The sequence below is a fragment of the Equus asinus genome, chromosome 11 (genome assembly GCF_041296235.1).
Source record: "Equus asinus isolate D_3611 breed Donkey chromosome 11, EquAss-T2T_v2, whole genome shotgun sequence".
NCBI classification, from domain to species: Eukaryota; Metazoa; Chordata; class Mammalia; order Perissodactyla; family Equidae; genus Equus; species Equus asinus.
The window spans coordinates 80,654,092-80,678,917 of NC_091800.1; the positions used below are offsets into that span (position 1 = coordinate 80,654,092).

A 24,826-nucleotide genomic window follows, 5' to 3' on the forward strand; every position below is an offset into this window, starting at 1 on the left:
AGGATATTGGATTTGATTATTGCTGGAATGCTCACCCATGCCTTACTAATTCTTGACTATCACATCATATTGTGGTAAAATATAACTTTCAAAAAGGTACAATCATGACTGTCATACAAATATATTATGAGGACATATCAAAGATTTTATTCAGCTCCTTATGAAAAGAGGAAACTAATACGATGTTAAACCAGTTCCAATGGAAATTTGATTTGCAGAGATTTATGTTCTCTACTGACAAAAGTTATCTGCAACAACATGACAAACACCATTTGGGTTGCTGTGGACGGGAATCACCTGCATTGTGAGCAGTTTGCTATTCCTACAGGGCTGTACAATAGCTTAGTCAAAAGCAATCAAAGATGACACCTCTATGGAAGTAGGTAATTCCCAACGGTCTGCTGGATGATGTCCGACATTCTGTTGAAAGGACAGGCAAAGGCAGGACAATGCCACGTTCACCACTGCTTCCAGTACCGAGCAAATTGTTGTACATGTGTTAATCCTAATGGATAATTATCAAGTGAAGTCATGTAAGAGGTAGAAACAATAAATAGGAACCAGAACTTTGAAATGTGCGCTCTGCCAAAGGTGTCGGGTATAATAGTGGACATTAAGAGACAGAGCATTTTGCATATTATTTATTCCTATAGGATTCTAATTAATGTCAATTTTAATCATGACTTTCTTTGAATTAAAACTTTCATAGAGATATTAGTACCTATCAGTGAATAATAATATGCTTAAATTTCTAACATATCTCAAATATCATGCTTCTTTTCTTATTTGGACCTATACAGACAATATTTTCAAATAGTGACAATAAGAAACCAATATTTCATATGACAACTAGGTGCATATGTTATTCTGCCTCTTAATATGAGTTTACTGGATTCTAATTCTTAATGTTAATTATCCCTCACTATTTTCAAAGCATCTCTCTTATATTCTTCAAAAGTAATATATCCATATTTAATGTGTCTCATTGAAGAAAAATAGAAATTCCATTCTTTACATTAAGTTTTTCATTAAGATCATATGTTCTTAAAATGTCCATATTTCTTGCATTCTTAGCTCAAGATGACATAACTCAGTCAACTGATGTTAATATTCACTACCCATAATGTTTACCGATTCACCATACAAATGTTCATTTTGTCTTTATAAGTAATGGCTGACTGTATTTTAAAATTATACTTCCCATGTGGTATTTACATATAATGGAATGTTATTCAGCCTTAAAAGTGAAGGAAATTCCGCCATTTGTGACAGTATGGATAAACCCCGAGGACCAAATATTAAGTGAGATAAGCCAGACAGAGAAAGACAAATACTGCTTGATCTCACCTATACGTGGAATCTTGATCTAAAACTGCTAAATTCATAGAAGCAGAGAGTGCAATGGGGCTTCCCAGGGCCTGGGGGAGCGGAGCATGAGGAGGTAAACGTCTAAGGGTGCAAAGTTTCAGTTCTGCAGGAAAAGTTCTGGAGATCTGCTATGCAGGACAGTGCCTATAGCTAAGAATACTGTATTGTAATCTTAAAAATTTGGTAAAAGGGTAGGTCTTACGTTGTGTTCTTATCACAGAAAATAAAAATAAAGAGGGCAAGAGGAAGCTTTTGGAGGTGATAGTTATGTTTATGGCATTGATTGTAGTGATGGTTTCACAGATGTATACTTATTTCTAATACATTTCTAATGTATTTCAACACATTAAATATGTACAGCTTTTTGCTTATCAATCATACCTCAATAAAGTGGTCTTTTAAAAAAATTTAATACTTTCCAAAATTAAAAAACATAATTAGATTCAGACGTCAAACCCTAAGTCTTGATTCAACCCATGTCACACTCTTTCAAATGTAGATGTGCAAAAACAGTCTCATTCCTGTGAAATAGTGTGATCCAAGTCCAGCAGCAGCCTGTTCCTTTGAAGATCACAGTAATTTCCTTCTTAACTTCGTCATGATTTGCTAACCAATTGTAAAGACAATGATATTCTTAATGGTAGATTCACATGGTGGTAAGTGACTCAATTTGATATCTGAAATAGGCATAAACTTGTTGAAATAATAAATAACTGGCATTAGCCACCAATCTCCATAAAACTTTTTAGTCATTTCCAAGGAGAAGAATTGCCTTCTCTATTTAGTAGGAAGAGAAGACACTGGAATAACAAATATTTCTAACAATAAATCGATCTGCCTTGGTTTCCTGTCCCTAGGCAAAGACGGGAGGTCAGACTGACCCTGGTGAATATTTGGTTAAGGAGCAAATTGCTTTAGAAATGGGATAATTTTACTTGAACTGCATAGCTTGAAGAAGTCTCTTATTTAGGCTTAAACAACAAATGAACATCTGTTCTTTTCAGTTTAACTAAACAAGCTCTTCTTGTACCTGATAAATACAGGCGGTGGCTCAGCCAGTAAGTTCTGCAAAGCACGGATGCAGAAGGATGAGAGCACATCAGTCTGAACATACGCACTGATTGCACTCAGCATCCTTCTGGGCTTGTGTAATGAGATCAGAAAGCAGCAGGATTGGTTCCTTTACCTGCAGCTGTTACTCCAGCCCCATCACATATTCGGCTCCCCAAGAGGGCACAGTCTTAAATGTCCCCAGTGGTAGATGGCTCTGGAGTGCTCTGCATGCACAGTTGGGGTTTCTGTGTAGAAAAATAGCCTAAGGCTGAAATAGAAGCGAGTACAAACCTGGCTAAAATAAATGTTACATGTTGCAAAGGCTACTCAGGAAATGGAACTTAGTGGATATTTCATGCTGGGGCATTTCTAATTTAGTGTTTCACTTTCATCCATTTATTGAATAAATAGAATGTTGTTACATTGAGCAATTAAAATGAAGTGGTGGGACCGGCTTTAAGTAAGAGAACTTGAGAGCATTGTCATGTAAATTCTTAGCAGATGCTCTGAATTCATTTTTCATCTGCATAGTGGTACTGGCTAATCCCAGGAGCTGAGGTATAATTTAGCATTGTTTTTTATTATTCAACTCGCATATTATCTGGGATGAGAGAGCCCCCTGCCTTAATTACATGAAGTGCGTGAATGAATCCCATATGATTAAAGCCAAATCTCCAGGTGGTCTGCTTTGCCATGGGCTTAGGAATGAGATGCATTCAAGGAAGTGGCTATGGTGGAAGTGGACGAATTTCGGATGCGGTCATCCATACCCACCACCACCACTATGCTGGCCCTTCACACCTTGCAGCTAGTTAGCACATTAACAGCCATAGCAAAAGAAAACACCACACCTTCCATGGAACTCACACAGTGAGAGCTGAAAGGTCATCTTGGGCATTTTCAGATGGAGGGTAAGAGGCTCCGCCAAGGACTCTCAGCTGGTCCAGGAATTATTCAGGAATTCTGGAATTCCCTTCACTCCTCCACGTGAGCTCCTTTCTCTTCCTCTGGGTCTCCACCAGTGGTGGTGTAAAAGTCAGACACTGAGATTCAATTTTGAATGTGATGTTTTAGAGTCTTAATAGATAAATGCCTAAAAAAATGACTGTGATGGCATTAAAGTAATAACATAATAATGTTATTAAAATAACAATAAGAAAAGCAACAACGACCACTGTAATGAGAAAGAGAGAGAAAATAACCTTGATTTAGAACACAGAATTTAAGGGAGTAGCATGGAGTTTCCTGTCCTGTTAATATTCCTCATTTATACATTGTTCTATGCGATGGTTACCTTTATCCTTTCAAGCTCAAAAACAAATGTCTGTCTTTATCCCCATAGTAATATAGTAGAAGCCACGCTAGACTCAGAATGTAATGCCTGGTTTAAGATCCTAGATCTTCTATAAGTTAATCCTGAAGGTATCACCTGCCTTCTTTAAATGTCATTCTGGGGTGGTTGTGAACATCCAGTGATGATATGGAGTATCCTGTCAGCATCTCTGGAATTCACAGGCACTTTATAAATCTTCCTGGTTTTCCTCCCTTCCACATTCCCTCTCTCACTCCCTCCCTTTCATCTTCTCTGCTTCATTTTCAACTCTAGAGGATTACACATAGAAGTTAGGGTCATCACTAACCATGCCTGTCACCCAGGCCCCAACAGAAGTGACGTGGGGCTGCTCTTCCGCCACTGCCCTCCCTACTCATCCCAAGGACTTCACTCCTAGGGGTTCTTGAACCAGGAAGGACATGGGAATGTGAAATGCCACACTGTCTTTGAATGGTGTTCCCTGTTTCTAAAGATGGCAGCAGCTTATTCACCATAATTTGGAAAGAGAAGAGAAATTAGTCTTGACCAGTGGCACAAGCAGTAGGTCTGGGATTGTCATAGTATTAGTGTAAAGACTTCTTTTTCCCTTAACAGAGCCATATGTACATCCTGATGAGCACGGATAAGCCTAATGTTGGTTCCAATTGATGTAAAAATAAACTCAAGACCAAATTCTAGGCCTGAACACTCCAGGAGGCCCAAAAGCCATTGCAAAATATAGCTGATGACCCCTTCTTGGCCTACCTGTAAATATACAGGAAGAGGTTGGGGGACTCAGGAGTAGAGATAGGTGAGCACACCAGGGCATGTGTCAGGCTGAGGAGCTCCAGGCAGAGGGCACAGCAGGTGCAAAGAACTGTGGGAATATCAGAAGTGGTTTGATTGGCTTGATGCAGAGGACCTGTGGGAAGCTGGTGGAAGACAGAACGATCGGCAGGTGCACATGATAAAGGCTCCATATGGCACACTGAACAGTGCGGGTGTTATTCTGCTGTGTGGACGTGGGGAGGTTGTATGGTAGCAGAGCTAACCCACCACAGGACGGATAGTTCAGGTGGCAAAGGCCTGGACAAACTGCAACGGTGGATGGGATTTTTAAGCCCTAAGAGTCATGAAAGAAAAGAAAGAATGTGCACCTTTAAAGCACGATAGATTTTTGTGTGAACTAGGCGATTTTTGACTTTATCTCTTTGCTTTCACATCCTTTTCTTTAAAAGAAAAAAAAAGTGCTCCTCTTTAGTTGAAAAGCACTTCTGCAAATCCTCTCTCTGTGTCTCATTTCTCCTTCTTATCCTCCCCCACTCTCCACGTTGAAATAGATTTTATTCCTCTCTCAAGCCCACTTATGCTCCTTTTTCTTCATACTTCTCACTATTTTCATGATGCATGTCAGTCCGTTGCTAGGCAGCTGTTACGATCAACCCACCACTCAGCATTCTGAATGCTGGAAATTAGCCCCAAATAGCTAGAAAATCACCCTTCTGCACCTGCACTGTGTTTACTGTGAGAGCATGACTATGACGAGCAAAATGAACAATCCAGGCAAGTTCATAGAACAAGTAAAATGCATCCCTATTTAACCACAGCCAGGCAGCTCTGTTGGTGACGTCCATGCCAGGTAGAGAAGCCATGCAGTCCCCGGTGAGAAAATATCAAGGAAATGGTCATAGAAGAAACTGCATCCTCATCCTATCAGAGCTAAAAATTAATGAACAAAATAATCTGAAAAAAATGGCAATACACAAAAATAAGCATGAATAGAGTGTAGGATTTGTATATTTCTACAAACGTTGCCTGTAAGCTCTGTTGCTTCTTCCTTGCCTCTGGAAAACAAAACACCCAAAAAGCTTTGCTTGGTTCTGTCTCACCCTCAAGCTATTGACTTTTTCTTTTATTTATGTTGTGAACCAGCGGAGCCCGGCTCTTGGCTTCTCCACCTTCTGCCAATGTCTTGACGCCTTAGTAACATGGTTTCTTATGGGTCTCTGGCATTGCCCTTGGTTCCCCAACCACCAATCCAGCAGCCCCTTTGTAACGTCGACACTCTTTAACCTCTCCGCAACACTTAGCCCTGCTAACCACCTTTCAAACTCTGTCTTCCCTCGGCTGCTCTGCAGTTGCCCAGTCTCAGTCCCGCCTCCTGCCCTAGTGCCCGTTCCTCTGCCTCCCCACCTGTCCTTATCAGTCCTCCAGCAGGGAACTCCAGCCACATCCCGTTTTCCTCTTGCTATGGATTATCCAGTCCCTTCTGAGGGATGAGGAGGTTGATGGTTCTCCCCAAACATTATCTTGTTGTTCTCAACTAGGTAATTAAAATATGTCCATAATAAGAGTAATTTTATAAGGTCTTGAAATAAGAAAACCACACCTTTTCTGAGATGTAATTTTGGCCAAAAAAAGTCATGCTTTCTATTTGAACATATGTGGTGAAATCAGAACACATCTTAGTAACCTATGCATTTCTTAGCAGCGTATCTTGCTCGTAATAGGTGCTCAATAAATATTTGTTGAATTAATTTTTAAGAGGTTTTGGGACCGAAACTTTCACAACGGAATTTTCTTTGAGAATGAAGAGATGAGGCTAATATTCAGCAAACAGAAACAATTTCAGAGAAACTGCATCTGAGTTGTTCTTTTCAAGTATTGGCTTCGTGTGCACACCTGTATTTTTCTAAGGAAATGATTCTACTATTTCCTGGTCTTCTTAAAGTGGTTAACTGAGCCACTACTATGTTTAACCCAAGTTATATGGTCACTGCATGCTTTTTTTTTAATCTCTAGATCCATAAGAGATAGGATGTCAAAGTTCTCCTTAAAACTAGGAGGAACAATCACTTTTGAAAAGAGAAATATTTATTTCATCATTTTCTTCGATTTTACTTTACAGTTCTCAATTTTTAGCTTTTCTCTGCTCCTTCTACTTCACTGTATCTCTCTTAGAATATGGAGACTCCAAAATGGATACAAACTATAATGTGGTTCTTTGACTTATAGTTTTGTAAGGTATCATGAAGTCTGCTGTTATTTGAATGTCATTGTCCTCCCAATGCTGTGAGTGTATTAAGGAGAGGTTTTGTGTTTGAATCCTTGGGGTAGAAAAAGTGCTTAATGAATAGTGTGCACGTTAAAGAATTTTTCAGTAACTGTGACAGAACCTGCCCTGAAACCTCAGACTTATAAATTGGAAATTTAGGCAAGAAGGGCACACTGAAAGTCATCAGAGACACAGGCACAGGAGAAGTGAGGCAAAGGGAGCATCTGACACAGCTTTAGGTTTAAACCCCAAGAGAGTGCTGAATATTCAAAACCAGAATGGAAACAGACTCAGTTTCCTAAATGGTCAGTGCTGTCCTATCCAGTCAGGCAGAAGGCCATGACAGAGAAGAAACTGACCACAGCTGAGTAATTGGCAACCGGGGAGGCACCAACTCTGGTTCCGGGGCATCGGCTGACATTTGGTCCATACCTCTTTCAGAAGCTCCACCTAAATTTCTCCTGTCTGCTCCACCTCAGGTGCACTGACTATTTCTCTTCTGTTTGTGCAGGATTAGTCTGGGAAATAACTACTGTTCCCAGTCTGCTCCACCTCAGTAAATGTCAACTTCCTCCAGTCTCTTAGGTCAAAAACCATGGAGTCATCCACTCTTCCCTTCACATTCACATCAATCCATCAGGAAATCCTTTTGGGTTTACCTCAAAATATGGACAGAGTTGGACCAATTCCCACCACTTCCATGGCTTCCATCCTGGGCTGTGGGAAGAGCCTCCAGAGAGTGTCCCTGGCTTGCGGCTTGTTCCATTACTGCCCACTCTCAGCCTACCAGCTCCAGTGATTCTTTTAATGTCAATTGATGGGACTCATCTGCTCAAACCCTTACTCCCCAGGACTCTCAGAGTCAAAGCCAAAGTCCTTGGAGTCACCTGCACGATCTTCATCCTTACCTTGTTATGGTTACCTCTGTGAATCCACTTCCCCCACCTTTCCTCTCACCTGCTCTGCTCCAGCCACACTCACCTCCTTGATACTCCTCAAACAGGCATGCACCACCCCACTTGGGCTTCTGGACCTGCTGTTCCTTCCACTTGGATTCCTGTCCCCCAGAGAACGCCACCACTTCCTTCCTCGCCATCAGATATTTGCTTACAGTGAAACATTTCCTGCTTTATTTTTCTGTCTCTCTCATCATGTCTGATATCCTTCCTCATTTACCTTTCTTTCTCTCTGTCTCCATCATAGAATATAAGGATTTTCATCTGTTTTATTCCCCGCTGCATTCCTGGTACATATTTAGTACTCAGTCAGCATTGGTTATTGAGTCAATGAGTCCAAATGAATAAGCCATAGGACCCCAGTATGGTCATGGAACTAGATCCCAATCATCCCCAAATCAGGATGAGACAAGAGCGGGTTAGCTGGAAGAACGAAAATTTACATCTTACAGTCAGTTGGTTTATCTCAGATGCAGGGAAGATGTCAGCCTGAATATAAGGATCTTTCCTGGATCCAGGGGACATCATCTTGGACAACAGAGGCTGGGAGGGTGTGGGGAATGAGAGCTGAGAAGTCTCATCTCCAAGCACACCTGTGCTCAGGACCCATGTACTGCTTCCTGCAGGCTCATTATTACCATTTGCCCTCAGACTGAAGTTTCTGTGATATCATGTTTTTGCACAGAGATAGACCAGTGACACCACCTATAGATGACATTTGCATTCCAAAAGACAAGATGTTTTTAATTACACTAAAATAGAGTGCCTCACCGTGTCTAAGATGACGTTTTTGTCTTTTTGGTTGAAATGTCAGAATTATACCATTTTAGGTGTCAAAAGAACAATATAAAATGAGAAAAACACCAAGTGTAAGATTTTTGTTCTGACTTCTTAACACTGTATTCAGATGCTTGAACTATGTCAATTCAACTCTCCATGATAATTAACAAAGTTCCAGAATGAGATCATTATAAGAGAATAAAAAGATAATTAGAGTGATTTCATTTCGTCGTGTAACTCTGGCTAAATGATGGAACCATGTTGATTTCCCCAGTGCTTGAATGAGTCTATTTCATCATGAGTTGTCGTGTGCTGTTAAAGACAGGCCCAGTCACCCAAAGGTCAGAGAACCAAGAATTCTTCTCTCTGCATGTCTGATGTGCTGATGTTTGACCTTTTCAGTCTTCCATGTTCAATCTCTTTCTTTTCCATTCTAGAACCATCGGAGGTGGTGGGGGGGGGGGGCTTTTTAGTTCCTTAGCAATGGAGATGGAGAGATGCCCTCTGAAATCTGATTGCCCTAGGTTCACATTCCAGCTCAGCCATGTTTACCATCTGTATGAGTGTCCCAGGGCAGTCCTATCAAAGTACCACGAACTGAGAGGCTTAAAACAACAGAAATTTGCTCTCTCACAGTTCTGGAGGCCAGAATCCAAAAATCAGTGTCAACAGCAAGGTGCCATGCCCATCTGAGACTCTGGGTAGAATCCTTCTTTGCCTCTTTCTAACTTCTCGTGGTAATCGACAATCCTTGGTGTCCCTTTGCTTACAGTTGTATCACTCCAGTCTCTGCCTCTGTCATCACCTGGTGTTCTTTTTGTGTATCTCTGTCTTCATAGGGCATTCTCCTCTTTATAAGGACACCAGTCATATTGCATTAGGGCCCACCTTGATGACTTCATCTGAACTGCATTATATCTGCAAAGACCCTATTTCCAAATAAGGTCACATTCACTTATCCTTTGGGGGAACACAAGTCACCCCATAACACCATCTGTGTGAACTTGAGCAAGTGACTTAACTTCTGTGACCATCGTTTTTGCACTATTAAAAGATTATCATACACACCTCCTATATCTCTGAGGAGTCTGTGAAGTGACGTCTAAAACATTCCTGCACTCAGTCAGTGCTCAAGAAATGCTACTTCTCCTCTGCCCCCAGCCCAGTTTCCTGGCCTCCCGTCATTCATTTATTCTTGCTCCATACAAAGGCAATCTAGCAGACACCAGGAACATGCAAAGATGACCCCAGGCCCTGGGGAAGCTCACACACTTTGAGGACAGATAGGAATTAAACTAGTGTTTATGATACAACATAGAATTTGTGTCACATCCTGAGGAACACACACATGCGGTACTGAGAGAGGGGAGAATTACCTGCTCAGTGGCTTGCCAAGGGCCTCATAGCAAATTTGCTGCAAAGTTGGATGCTGAAGCCGTGTTTAGATCCCTAATCCTATTTGAACACATTGTACAGTTTATATCACTTGTCACCTTTGACCCACTCAAACATTATGAAACATGGTCCCTGTTTGCTCACAGATGCACTGAGGTCATGCAGCAGCATCTTCCGGGGATGTTCATAACCCTTTAGGCACTCTACCCAACTGCCATCTGCACACCTTACTCCCAGGTCCTGACCCTCCACACACGCATACTCCATTAGACCCATTGCTCTGCTCTGTTCTACCCTGGAAATACCCTTTTCTTTACTGCAGCAACCACAATATGACCAGTAGAAAAATAAAACAGCTACCAACTTCAGTGCCTGCTGGGTAGGAAATCACATTCTTTCCTCTTATAAAAAATAAAATAAAATCACTGAATACTTCAGTCACCATAGATCATTTCAGTCCATTTGGTGTGATCAAAATGATGAGCAAGATTTTTCATATCCTTGCCTCTGGCACTACAATTTCATGTTCAGTCTCTGCTACTTGCTATTTTTACACTCCTGTTCCCTGAGTTTGATACATGAGCAAAAATCCATATATGAGAAAGAAGGGTTGTTGCTGATGCTGATGTATTTATTTTGTCTGACTCATGGCTAGCAAGATTATGACAGTTCTCAATCCAGGACAAATAATATACTGAATTTTCAGTGACAATGCTAAGGATTTAAGAAACGAAATGAATGTCTGCTACTGAAAAAGTCACATAGGTATGTTTTCTCAGTCCACGTTGTATGCCAGACCCATAGTTACTGCTGCACTGCCTGACGTGCAGGGCACCTCATTTCTCTGTAGCACTTGCAGAAATAAAGAAGTGTGTGTAGATCCAGTGAGGCTGTCAGCAGGACATGCCCAGTACTCTCAGTGCTTGCTCAGAGGGAGGGTGGGAAATAAAGATGTGTAGGCAATGTACTTCCTTCCTTAGTTGCCCTAAGGAAACAAGGAACTCATTTTAGAAGATTCCAAGTTTGCTGCAACAAACTTTAGATGAAAAGCTAAGATGTTTTACAGGAAACTTTGGTCATTTAACTTTTGACACTGAGTTCCCAGAGCAGCCCAGCATGAGAATCATAAACACACAATGCAACCAGATGCAGGTGCATAGATCTTTGCTGTTTCTTTCATTTCTTTCTCTCCATCTCCTCTTCCTCCTCCTCCTCCTCCACTTCCTCCTCCTCCTCCTCCCTTTCTTCTTCCTCCTCCTCCTCCCTTTCTTCCTCCTCCTCCTGCTTCTTCTTCTAATGCAGTTTTGCTTATATGTCGGGTTAAACATCACAAGTGCAAAGGAAAATTTTACATAGATTTTTTAAAAATGAGTGATAGAAGTTTGAAAGGCATTTTTTTTTAAATCCATAGGAAACCATTATTTTGCCATGAATTTCAGCTAGGGAATGGAAGTTAATTATTCAGAGAAATTTCCAAAAAAACCAAACGTCCTTCTAGAAGATTTAAAATACTCAATATGTAATAGATGAAGAGGAAGCTGCTCTACTCCACCTCTCACTTCAATAAAACCTGGATGTTTTGATATTCCTTTATTATAGATTCTAACTACATCTAGATTCACTCTCAAATGGTAATAAAGAATGCTGGAATTTGTTAGAAGGCATATTTTTAAGTGCATTCTAAATATTTGAATGAAAACTAATAGATTAATTCTCTTCCTCTTTAAAGTTTCTTTTGACAAGTGGTTTGCATCACTGCATAACAGTGTTAAATATACATGAAAGGATTGAAAAATATATTTGACTCATTTAAAAAATCATTTTCCCTGTAAAAGCTAATGGTTGTTTCACATTGCACAATGTTAAATGCACAGCGGATGGAGATTTGGGAACTCACGGGATAAAGTAAGACTGGGGAAAATTTAAGAAACAGTAACGCAGACAAGCCCTTTGAATGTAATCATTTGCTTGACGAATTCAGTCATGGCTTTCATGTCCCTGCCACTCTTCACAGGTATAAGCCATTGGCCAGTACACTCCCAGGCGAGAAGAAGAAGCTGTCTGCTGAGGAGAAATGTCGCCGTGTTCTGCAGCAGTGTAAATTACAAGGCTGGCAGGTTAGTGGCCCACAGGCTGCGCACAGACCAGGTTAGGATTTTGAGTAAGTAGCTGAGTCATTGTGGGGAACCACCAAAGTCTCCCTGGCAAAAACAGATTGCTTTGACGTGTTTGGCAAGGCGGAACACTAAGTGTGGTCCCTGGAGACACCTCAGGCTTTCTGATTTACTGGTGTTGGCAGCATGCGGCTAACGCGGCAGGGAGGCCAAGGCCCCTTTCACGGTGCTGACGAGAAGTTCCAGGAGGGGCGTTCGGTTTGTCCATATCTCAGATTTGACTTTGTCACTGAAGCTTTTTGAAGTCTCTAAAAGGTAGCAGAAGTCAGAGAAGCTAAAATATGAGGACTGAGCGTCGATCTCTTGGCTCCCAGCTGGATCTCACAAGCGTTCCTAGACCAGGACTCCCCAGGCCCGCCAAGCCTTGTTTAGGATCCTTTTTCTGTTCCTCTTCTGCCTCTCCCTTAACACACACTGAAAATATCACTGTCCTTTAAATTCACTCAATGGCAGAAGGTTCATAACGGAAAATGTTGAGTTCTTTTCTGTGATCCTCTTGGCTGGCAGAGTCCAGGAGCTACGGGAGAGGTAGCTGGACTTCCAGAAGGAGGAAGTAACAAGAGACAAATAACAAGGGAAATAAATGCTCCCCAGAAACAGTAGGGCACAGCTGTGGATTTTGTTTAATATCTTAAACAACATCAGAATGCCCCCTGGGACTAGCGTTAGGAAGAGGAGATTTGAAACCTAAAAGGATTGAGAAGGTAATATTGGAGCAATAATGAGAAATAATTAAAGTCCACAACACCAGGGATTATCAGAAGTTTCTACCTATAAAACAACCCAAAGGTGGCAAAGAGCACGGTGGCTGATAGTTCTGGCAAGATGTACCAAGTGCTGGAAAGCAGACATAAATCTCATTTTAAAAATGACAGAAGAACATCTATAAGTGAAAATGTATGACAATTGAAGAGGCCAAAGACAAGGGCCTCCCTTCAGAAACGACTTTCACAGAAGGTTCAGAACTGCTGAATATGCCTAAAAGTGGCCTGATCAAGATGAAAAAGATGGAGAACGCTGGATTGACACTAGCACACTCATCCTTTTCGACAGAGAACTAAGAACCTAGAATTTCAGCCTTGATGAGTAATGATTTAATTGTCTGTGCCACCCATCTCTTTCTTTATTATCTTTTTTCTGTTTTTTTTTTTTTAACTAATAATGGAGTTGAACTTTAAGTTACAGTCTGAAGGAGGAAGCTCACACAGTCTGTAGTAGTCATGGATGCACATCCGTGCTGAAAGAGTGGATAAAAAAAGAAGGAAGAAGGAGGAATTACTAACAGAATGACGTCAGCTGACCACTCTCGGTCAGTGACATAAGATGTGGTTTCACATATAGAATTGTTACTCAAGCTAGGAGCTAACCGAAGTCATTTCAAATGAATCATTGCTTTTTAGTAAGCAATGAAACTTTTAGGAAATTTTAAGTAAGTATTTCGATAGTACTGGTTCATGAGTACATAACACTAAGATTTTCTCATTGTATTTTTTTCTTTAAAGAATATTCACAGGTAAGAGTAATTTCTTTATTAATGTTGAGGAAGAAACTTGAGTTGTAGGAAAAAAGTGAGAAAATCTGGAATAATTCTTCCCCTAAGAAAGTGCCTGGCAGTAACCACAATTGCTGAGCAGCGGTCAGTCCACTGACTCACCTGGGTAGAGTATGGGGTCGGACATGGGAGGTGGCTGGGAGACAAACTTGTGCCCCCTGGCCATCATTCCTTCCCCATTTCTGCAAGTGCTAGGCTACTTGAAATTGCATCTGAAGATGGCATTAAATTGAAACACACATTGAGAGTTTGAAAAAAGTGCATTAAAATAAAAGATGGGAAAGGGCTACCATTTCATTGCATTAAGTCCATTTTCCCTTATGTTTTAACTCCCCAAAGGAGACTGAGAATACAGGACCATAAAAAAAAAAAGAAATTCATTCATTCGCTGAGCATGTTTGCTTGGGGGTTCCATATCAAGTAGTTGGGAAAGACTGCTGTGTTCAGCTTCTTCAAGATGTAACCTTTCATATACTTTATACTGTAAGAGAAATCATCGACTTCACAGAAATAAGGCTTATTCATCTTTCACTTTTTTTGCTAGTCAGACAGAAAAAGAATTTTTTGAAAAAATCATTTATTCCTGTCCTAGAAATTCAGACTCCTCAGTTTCAGAGGCACCACATTTGTTTGAAATGTGTTGATAGTTACAGGAAGACTTGCCATTACCGTATTCTGGGTGGTTAATCAGGACAAGGAGTAAATAGGAGCTGTTTGATTGAAGCAACTATAAGGACCTACTGGATGGTTATTGTGTCTGTAGCGTGATTCCCAAATTGCTAAGAGTTACAATGTACGTTTCTCTTAAGCAGTCAGTGTTTATCCTTTGGCTTTGAATGGTGAGCCTGAATTAATCGTTATTCTTTTCCATATTTTTTAAAGCAATGCTAAAAGACAGAAGGATTGGAGTCATCTTTTGCTGTGTGAAACTACATCGAGTGTTAGCTAGAAATTCAATTCTCTTAACTAAAAATACATTCTTTTTATTGTCACTCTGATGAGTCTCAGAGATCTTGTGAGATTTCTTCCTCTCTCAACATTAATCAGACCCTGTGTAAGAAAGCCTTTGACTCGTCAGTATGGTATTCTAACTCCATAGTTGCCATACTTTTGTACATTCCAGCAATTCCGTAAGTGATGGGGAACACCAGCATTCCCTATTTCAGATGGGGAGAAAGACATCTGATGTTCAGTGCTTTTGTGTATGTTTACCAATCCACGCGAGCAACTCATTCTTTCTGTAGTCGTGGGCTTGGAGTGCGTATGCGAGGCACTGGAACTTTTATTACTTGATAAATAATGATTTCTCTCATCAACAGAATGTGTTACAAATATTCAGAGTTTTTTGGCTTTATTTGATTTAAGCCTAATAACAACTCTATGCAGAAAAAGGAAAGTAGGCAGGGTTAGCCTTAATGACCTCATTTTAGATAAGAGGAAATAGAGTCTTGGAGATCAACATACTGATCCAAATATTAGATGTAGTTAATATTCAGTTTCAGTGCGAAGGCCACTTTGCTGAGACCAGTATCTAGCTCTTGCAATGCCGTGTTCTTTCCACTGCATTTAACTCGATCTATATCTTTTAATGTAACTATCTAAAGTCCTTTTATTCAGATTACAGAACTTGAAAGGCACAGACTATGCACTGCAGTGTGCCCTTTGATCAAAGGCACTTATATGTACCTTTATTGGTCAGGGCAGATTGCTTCTTGTAGTTAGTGTGTTTTTTATGTTTATAATTTACCCAGTAGATGAAGGAGAAACAAGCCGACTGCTTCCCGTTGCCGGCCGATTCCGATCAGAATCTTTCTTTCCCAAACTGTCAGCCAACTGACCCTTAAATAGAACAGGACTTTTGGACTGTATTTCTGAACTGCACCTCTGAAAGAAAGGGAGAAGGAGAGGAGAAAGGGGAGAGAAGGAAAAGGGAGAGAAGACGGAGAAGAAGAACCGGAATCTAGTGAAGAAGTGTTTGACTTTACATAGTGTTGAATATCCATCCTGGCTCTGATTGCTTGCTGAGAGCCAGAGGCCGCTCAGGCCACCTAGACAGGATTCCTGGGGTGGAGACAATTCATGGGTGGTGCTGGTTGAGATGCGAGTCAGGGTAATACTCGCTTCACATTCACTACTTGAGCAAAGGCAGTTTGAGAACAGTCTTACTAAGCTATTTTGGTAAATGCACCCAGTTTGCAGTATGCCAGGCTTTGCTCATATTGGTATTTATTATCATATTGCTCACACTGGTATTTCCTTTGTGATGATGGATGGCTCCTCTCTCTGAATACATAAAGTCAGTCCATTCTGCCCATGATTTTCATATTCTTTTGTTATTCTACCTACCGCTTTAAAACACATTCAAATAAAAAGACATCAGTTCCTTGCAGTGAGTGCACACATACAACAGCGAGGAGAGTTGAAGACATAATTAACCAACACCCTCCTGCTCAGAGAATAAATAGTCTGAAATCGTGGGACTAAAGCTTGCTCCTGGAGACTAGCTCAAAGTATCTTTGGTGGACGTTAGGTTGCACTCACTCGACTGAAGGACACATCTTTTGCCAAGCGAAGGAGGGGAACTGGGATGAGCATGCTTTTGCTTAGTACGCTTTTGCACCTTATTTTCCATTTCCACCCTCCCCCTGCCCCCCACAATTTGCTCCTCCTCGCTGGTTCATTCTTATTCCTTAGACTGCACATCTTCTACAGAGTTGTTGATTCTCTCCCCCACTAGCATGTAAGCTCCATCAGAAGGGATTTGCGTTGAGGACAGAGAAAGATGCACAGTGGACACTCCGTGCATGTATGCTGGGCCAATAAAAGAGTCTTTGTCAGTAGGAAACTACCAAGCCATACTATATATTTTATATGGGTACATAGACATTTAAGAATCTTTAAAATCTGGACTAAGTCACAACAAAAACCTAACAGTGGTAGCATCTAGTTAGTTGTTTTGAGATGATAGTCAAATGGAATTTTAGCTTATATCTATGTTTAGAAGGTATAGATATTCATGCATTACTTCTGTAATTAAAAGTGATTTTTGGAATTTGTAACTGCTACATAAATACAATTTAAGTAGAATATTGCATAGGGTCAAATTAATTATTTTAAGCATTTGTGAAAAAACTGTAAGTCACACTAGCTGTTTTTCTTGAAAACATTTTTCTTTCAAATAATAATTAACCTATTGTGCATTTTATACCACTAGCCTTTACTTCTTGAAGGAATCTGCAGACTTCTTTCACATGATTTGAACTGGTAACCACAAGTTCTGGCAAACTCACTCATGTTGCTAGTCCCTTAACATACTCAACATCACTGCTTTAACAAAAGGTAATTTGGGGTTGAAGAAAAGTGAAGAAAAATCACGATGATTGGTGTCAGGAAAGGAGTCCTACTTGGCGGTGGCTTCTCGTTTATGTTTATGAAATGACGTATTTTAAGAAGATGGTGGACTAGTCAGGGCTTTGTCCTTACTTCAAGGCAGAATTTAAGTAAGTTGTTCAAAGAGGAATGGAAGGTTCTTGAAGTGATTTGAGTAGACTGTACGTGACTAACTCTCAGTACTGTTTTCTGTCTCACTAGATATATTTTTCTTTATGAAACGAAGAGTCTGTGAATTACTTCGTTTATGGAAAAAAATCCTCATAGCTTGAATTAACTTATAGTTTGGAAATAAGTTAATTAAGCCACTAGTTATTGACCTTCTGATATTTGTTTTTTAATTATTCAGGTATTTTATTCATCTAAATATATGCATTTTTAGTTCAGTCCTACTTTAAAGTAGCTTTGAAAATAATCCCTCCAGAACAATGAGCATTTTTTTTTTTTAAAGATTGGCACCTGAGCTAACAGCTGTTGCCAATCTTCCTTTTTTTTTCTGCTTTTTCTCCCTTAACCCCCGCCAATGCATAGTTGTATATCTTAGTTGTGGGTCCTTCCAGCTTTGGTATGTGGGATGCCACCTCAAGGTGGCCTGACGAGCAGTGCCATGTCTGCACCCAGGATCTGAACCAGTGAAACCCTGGGCCGCCGCAGCGGAGCGCGCGAACTTAACCACTCAGCCACAGGGCCGGCCCTGAACAATGAACATTTAATCAATCACTTTCTGCCCCAAATTCCCAAAGCCACAGAAGTGGCTGGCAGGCACTGAGGCCCGTGTGGAACAGGCGTGCTTTGCCATGTTATGTCATTTATGTAAAGTGAAAACTTTTGAAACTAATTCTAAGTGGAAAAATAAATGGTATAATCTGATTTTCACACATTTTATATGAATCAACTGGTTATAGGATGATTTCTTCTGTGTAGTTATTTGAATGCTATATTCATTTTAAAGCCATCTGGAGGGATGACGAATGGAGAAACAAATCTGTCGGAGTCAGTTCCTGCGATGCCAGGGGTGCCGCGTCGGAACACAGACTCTGAGAGCCCAGGAGAGTCAGCGCTGGGGAGCGGCTGGCCTCCAGTTAGGAAGCTTCCACAGCGACAGGTGCACTGTCGTTTCAAACAGGCTTCTAGAACTGTGGGGTGAGAGGAACTTTGTGCACAGGCAAAGAAGGGCATCCTGTGAGGACCCTTTGAAGCGGGGGCTCATGATATCTGTTACTGGAAATAGGAGAAGGGAGAAATTCAAATTATAACCTCAGAGAGATTTTATATCCCCTCTAACATTTTAAGGATGAGGAGTCAAACATAGGAAGATTTGGGTGATTTATTCAAGATTATACAGACAGGAAGCAAGAAATGAAATTAGAACTTCAACTTCATCTCAACTATCTACATGATATGATACTTACTCTCCTGTGTGTGTGTGTGTGTGTGTGCGTGTGCGTGTGTGTGTGAGTGCGTGAGACTCACAAAAGACAAACCCCAAATTTTAATGGAATATACTTTTCCTATTTGTGTTTATCACCAACAAAAAAATTTATAATAATTATTTTCTTCATCATCATCTTCTAACATAATTTTCAAAGAATGGCCTAGATTTCGTTGTGTGTCTTTGTAAAATATGTGGTCTTCGAAGGATTCACTCTTACGGTGCTGAGAATTGCAAGATTAACATTTTTACCATAACATTCAATAAAATCAGCTGGATGAAGGATTTATTATTTCATTAATCTAAAATAGTACAGAAGAGAAAAGATAATAAAAGTAAGAGCGAGAAACTGTTAAAGTTTTAAGCACCCTCCACTTTTTTTTACATCTTCTAAGACAAGACAATTGTATGAGGGCCGTGGGTTCTTATTAGTACAATAAATGAATGGTTTATAACCTTTGTTTTATTACTCAAGGAGCACTTCATAAATCAACAGTAAGTACAACCTAGAAAATAGCCTATAACATTCTTCTTTCTCTTATATTCTTTCTTTTTCTCTGGAATTATTAATGTTGAAAAAAATAAAAATTAAGGATCTAAGAGTATCTCTTGGTACTATGTGCATTATAACTGGGAATTACTGTATACGTGCACATATATTCATTTCCTTTTCTCTCTTGTACTAATCACTTACATACACATACACATGTATACGAACACATTTTTGTTATAAAAGTAGTATTCATTCTTGATAAGAAACCTGAAAAATAGAGAAAAGTAAAGAAGAAAATGGAGATCATCCATAATTGAACCCCCTAGAGAGAACTACTCCAAATGTCTGGTGTGTATTCACCCAATTTTTAAAAATAACATTACAGAGGTTTGATTCTTGGTCAATGTGTCTCACTCCCTTTTCACTCTGAACTTCACTGAGGACAAATATTATATCCCTTTTTTTCTTATATGTTTTCACACACACGTGTGTGTGTGTGTGTGTGTGTGTGTGTGTTTCACTATTATATCCCTACAGGGTCTGGCACAGAGTAGACACTCAACCAGTATTTGTTGGATGAATGAATGAACAAATCTTCTACTTATTGTCACATTTTCTCTTTAGAAATGAAAGTATCCACAGTCAAGCCTTGCTCACATGTGTGACAGTTTCTCCTTTAAAGTAATTTTGTATTTTTCCTCTCAGTGTCATTATGCAGAAGGCTTAGTATAACATCTGGCACTTAACAATTGCTCAGTGAAAACTGGTTCTGCCTGTTCCTAATCTGACTTTCATGTCTTAGAAATCAGCCTAATGTCCTGTAACTCCAGGTGGATTGATTGATCGAGTCAACAAGCATTTATTGAGCACCTTTATGTCCCCGAAGTTACACAAGGCAATTGTGATGCGCTATTAGGAATGAATGATACATCCCTCTTCCACAGGGCTTACAGTCTAGGGGGAGGAAGCAACAGTCAACTAATAAGTACAGGGTAGGATCCACCCTGGGAGGGACACTAGCTTAGATAAGGTGGTGGTCATGAAGAGCATCTCCAAGACAAACGTATAGGCTGAGATCTGAAGGACGAGAAGGAGCCAGTCACGTGATGGGGCAGGGAGCTGGGGTCTAGGGGAGAAGTGTGTGCCAAGACCCTGAGAGGAAGGCAGCCTCTGGGAACGGATGGGAGCAGGATGGCTGGAGCCCCGAGAACTGGGTGAGAAGGGGGGATGAGATGCTGTAGCGCAGTGTTTCTTAACCTTTATCATTTCATTATTGCTCCACTAAGGAGAAAAATTAATGAGAGAATCACTAAGGAATTTAGTTCTTGGGGGCAAAAGGTATCTTAGCTATTACAATGGTTGTGGCCCTGCAATGATCAATCCTCCTTGACAATATGTGTCTCTTAAAAACGTCTGAAAAAATGGTGGTTATGCCTATGCCTAACCCATTTCCATTTCTTGTATATCAATCTAATTTTCCCCAATTCCTGATTTATTTAGTCATCACCAAGCCTTAATTAAGCACCTAGTACATGCCACAAACCTTGAAACAGCTAAAGGTGTTTTTGCAGATCAGGAACCAGTTTCTCCCTCTGGGGGCAGAATCACCACACTGGGAATGGGTACTCAGAGGCAAGCGGGGGCCAGAGCCAGTGGGATGTTGTGTAAGTCAAAGCTGAATATTCTATTTTAAGTTCAATGTGAAGCTGTCGATACTCTCTAGAGGAGGTGGAACATGATCTGATTTATGCTTTAAAAATGACAAAATGTATTGTTGAAGAGCAAGGATACAGTTGGGAAACCAGTTAGCAAACTGATGTAGTAGCTCACGCAAGACAGAGCCCTGGGAGACCCAACAAAGAGGGTAGCTAACCAGTGAATGGACAGGAGAGAACCTCGTGGCGGCCTTCAGTCAATGGGCCCATTAGGTTGTATTGACTTAAGAGTGGAATCCCCTTTAAAACCAACATGTTAGTTTAGGTCAGGAATATGCTCAAGCCCTTATTAACAAGTGTGAATTTGCTGCACAAAATATGTGGGGAGCTCTAAAAGATGGAGAAGACCTTCAGAAGTTGAAAGCAGAAGATTGTTCACAAAAATAAGTGTCAGTCAGTCTCAAAGCAAACGTGAACACACCACAGAACAAATATTTGGAAAATTAGGAAAGCTATGTAAGTATTTTTAATATCATGAACAATATAAGATAAGATACCCAGGATGAGGTGCCATGAGTACTCCTGTTTTTAGAAGTAGAGCAAACATCAAAATACATCACTGGCAGTAAGCTGGCAGATGCTGGTGATGGAAGGGCCGTCTGCCTATGTGTCTGTACACGCCCCAGTGGGTACACTGAGCTGTGATAGTGTTTATGTTGCTGTTAATCATTTATAACATACACATTCCATGGGGCAGGTAATTAGTATTGACATTATTGAGGCTATTTTATAAAGAAGAAAGACTAAAGGTACTCCTTAAATGAATACATTAACTTATGCAATGCACTTTCCTCTATGATTTTGAGGCCAATCAGCCTTGTTTGGGTTTAGCTTTGGTTTGCTTTTCACAATGTGTCACTTTGAGAGGAAGAGATTTGCTTCTTTAGTATATCGATACGATTTCCATAATGAAATAACATGTAGGATCACACAGTGAGTAATTCACTAGTAAGCTCAAAATAGTAGTTTTTATTCATCACTGCTTGCTGTACGGGTCATACCGTTCTAGGTGAGAGTAATTAATTTTTCTTAACCTGCAATTATATGTAATTTGAGCCAAACCACCTTCTTCAAATACCAGAAGATACAGTACTCTATTAGATGTGTGTGGCTGTAATTATCTTTTCTGTGTTGAAGTTAAACTTCAAGAATAGTCTATTTATAACAAAGAGAACTTGTAGTTTAGTATAAATGTACCATTTAAAGATGTCTAAAAGTACATTCAGAGCCAGGCTGAACATTAGAATATTTCTATTTAGTAGTTTTTTAAAACTACCATGAAAATGTAAAATATTAAAATATTAATAGTAAAATATACACATGCAAAATAATGATCATCCTTAGAAACTTAAATCAAAAAAGCAAATGGGGAAAATATGTGAATTCAGCCTGGAGAAGATGAATTTTAGTTAAATGTTTGTTCTACCAAGCTTCTTGAAAGGATAGACCACAGTATATTCATCCTTGTGGTCCTAGAGCCTGGCACAGTGCCTAGAATTAGGAAGGCCTTTGGCAAATGTTTGCTTTATGAATGGATGGATGGATGGGTGGATGGGTGGATAGATGGATGTATGGATGGATGGACAGACGGGTAGGTGGGTGGGTAGATGAATGGATGAATGACTGATGAGTAAATAGATGGATAAGACAGACACATGGTAGGATAGATGGATGAATAAATGTGAGATAAGGAAAATCAGGAATGATATAAGATACAATGTACCTGGGAGCTATGTGAAAATGAAATAGAAGCAAGAATGAGTGAAGGACTGTATACAGAGCCTGTGTGGAAGTGTTGGAGTTTGGGGAGCTGTTTCTTTTTGGAAGACATTACCTGGTAGGTCAGGAATGTGCTCAAGAATATTCAGAGTACAGAAAGCATATTCAACTACAGAAAGTGCTTTGCATGGTAAAAGTAGAAAGAACAGTATTTTAAAGGAGTACAGTGACACTCTCAGAGCAGCAGGAAGGAAAACAAGTCTGATGGGAGAGCAATGCAGACATCAAAACACATAAAAGAGTGTATTGTTCATGTCATCATCAATGAAGCGATTTGAAAACCTGGGAACAGATTTACATGAGTAGGGCACTTTAAGAGATACCAAGGCATTTTTTCAGAATGCTAATATTAGTGAAGGAAGATGACTACTTGCAATGCATCTGGCTATTATATATCTTGTCTTTAAATGAGAAGTACTTACTAGAATAATGCTAATGATTTTTAGAGCAAGGGAGATTAAAATTTTTAAAGATTAATTTCCCATCAGTAATAATAATTTTTGCAGCAAAAGATACACGTTTACAATAAACTATTTCTGATTAAAATAATCTATGGTAATTATTAACAAAACATTCCAATGATTATAGCCATGGATATAAAGGGATAGTAGCTAGCACTAACACTGACATCCGTCAATAAGAACTCTGTGCATAGAATGCTCTAGGCCCTTGATGGTATCTGCAGAAGTTTCACATTGGTTTTCTGCTCTCAGGGAGTGTGTGGGAAGTTAAAATAACAGTAAATAGCATCCCTTTTAGTGGAGTAAAAAGTGTTAGCTCTTCAGAGATCAATAAAGATTGTATTATGGAGAGTTTTGAATGCTAAACCCCAAAGTATGCATTTCAGCTTATGGGCAACATGGAATCATTGAAGGTTTCTGGGAGATTAATAAACTGGAGGCAATGTGTATCAAAGGGCAGGTGAAGAAATAGAGGAAGAGGTAAGTTCTAGGTGTTGGTTTGCAATTATCTTAGACCAGAAATGTGGTGGCGCCAGAAATATGAAACTTAAGACCTATTTTCTTGAACTGCATTAGATGCATTTTTATAAAATGAATGAATTCAAATGGTTTAAACAGATTTTATTTTTTCAAGATTTAATTAAATTATTTTTTTAAATATCTGAGTTCATGTTATAGCTAGTGTCCATTAAAATCCCTTTCTTTGAAATTCTGCCTTTTCCATTTTATCATTTCATTTACTTTCATTTCCTTCACCTTAATACATGTAACTTATGACCTTTATATATTTCCAAAATTATCCCAGCCAACAAAAATCTCACTGTCAAGTTGGATATTCAGACAGGTATGCAAATAATGACACAACCAAGAAATCAGTGGTATTATAGAGATACAAATAAGGTACATTAGTGACATAGATATGCTATTATAATGAGTTCATTATTGTAAAGTAAATGCTGAACTGAGAGTTCACCAAGCCATCTGTGTTTTAAAGGTTCAATAGGAGCTTATCCAGTAGATGATTCAGAGAAAGGTATTGAAGAAAAATGAAATAGTATATGTTAAGCCAGAGGAGAAAAACAAGTTCCTATTTTGTAACAGCAAGCAATATGATATGGGTTGAGAATAGATAAAACCGAATGCATTGAAAAAGAACCATACGATAGAAAGTCTAGTAAATATTTTAGGAGAATTTGAACATTATCCTGAAAATCATGACCTGCTATTAAATAATTCTAAGCATGAAAGTAACATAATGAGATTGATGTTTAGAAAGATCACTCTGAAGAGAGTTTTGCTCCAGGTCTCCCAGACAGTGACAGGTGGTCGAATGGGGGATGTCCCTAAAAAGGTGAGGCCAGTAATGTGTAACTCCTGCAGGATCCCAGGGTTGCCGTGGAAGCCAGGAGTGTAGGTCCCTCTACCCCTCCACGAGAGGGGACAACCGCTACATGCAAGCTTGGCCACCCTCCTCTTTGTCTTTGACTGGAAGCGGCAGTCAGTGAGGCAGAGGAAGAGGAGAACAAGAAGGAGAGCAGCTTTACAGGTGCCCATGCCCTTTCCCTCTAGTACAGCCTCAGGCCATCCACGCTCCAACCGCCATTCCAGCAGTTGTCTGTGCTGCCACAGCCTGCACCTCTAAAAAACCCCTGAAAACTGTAGCAGTAATTGAAGCTTTCGAAGTCATCAATGACAATTTTGTTTAATCTTTTAAGATCTGTCACTTAAAAAAAAAAAAAGAAAACCCTACTGGTTTTCTAATAAAAATAGCGATGACTATAATTCACAGATGGTTTACTTTTACAGGAGTCAGAATGACATTAACATTTTAATCTCGGATCAGAACACTCTGCGCTTAGGGAGCGCACAGGCAGAGGGCTCAGGAGGAGAACGTTCCATCTCTCCTTTGCT

General features: G+C 39.8%; 1 protein-coding gene across 4 annotated transcripts in view; it reads left to right on the forward strand.

Annotated features, from left to right (window-relative positions):
* The window catches only part of MYO16 (myosin XVI), a 599,178-nt gene that overhangs the window by 480,086 nt on the left and 94,266 nt on the right, over positions 1–24,826 (forward strand). For all 4 annotated transcript variants that reach the window (XM_070520138.1, XM_070520137.1, XM_070520139.1 and 1 more), the window contains exon 28: positions 11,934–12,036. In XM_070520138.1, the coding sequence (XP_070376239.1) occupies positions 11,934–12,036 (103 nt within the window). The remainder of the gene's footprint in view (positions 1–11,933; positions 12,037–24,826) is intronic.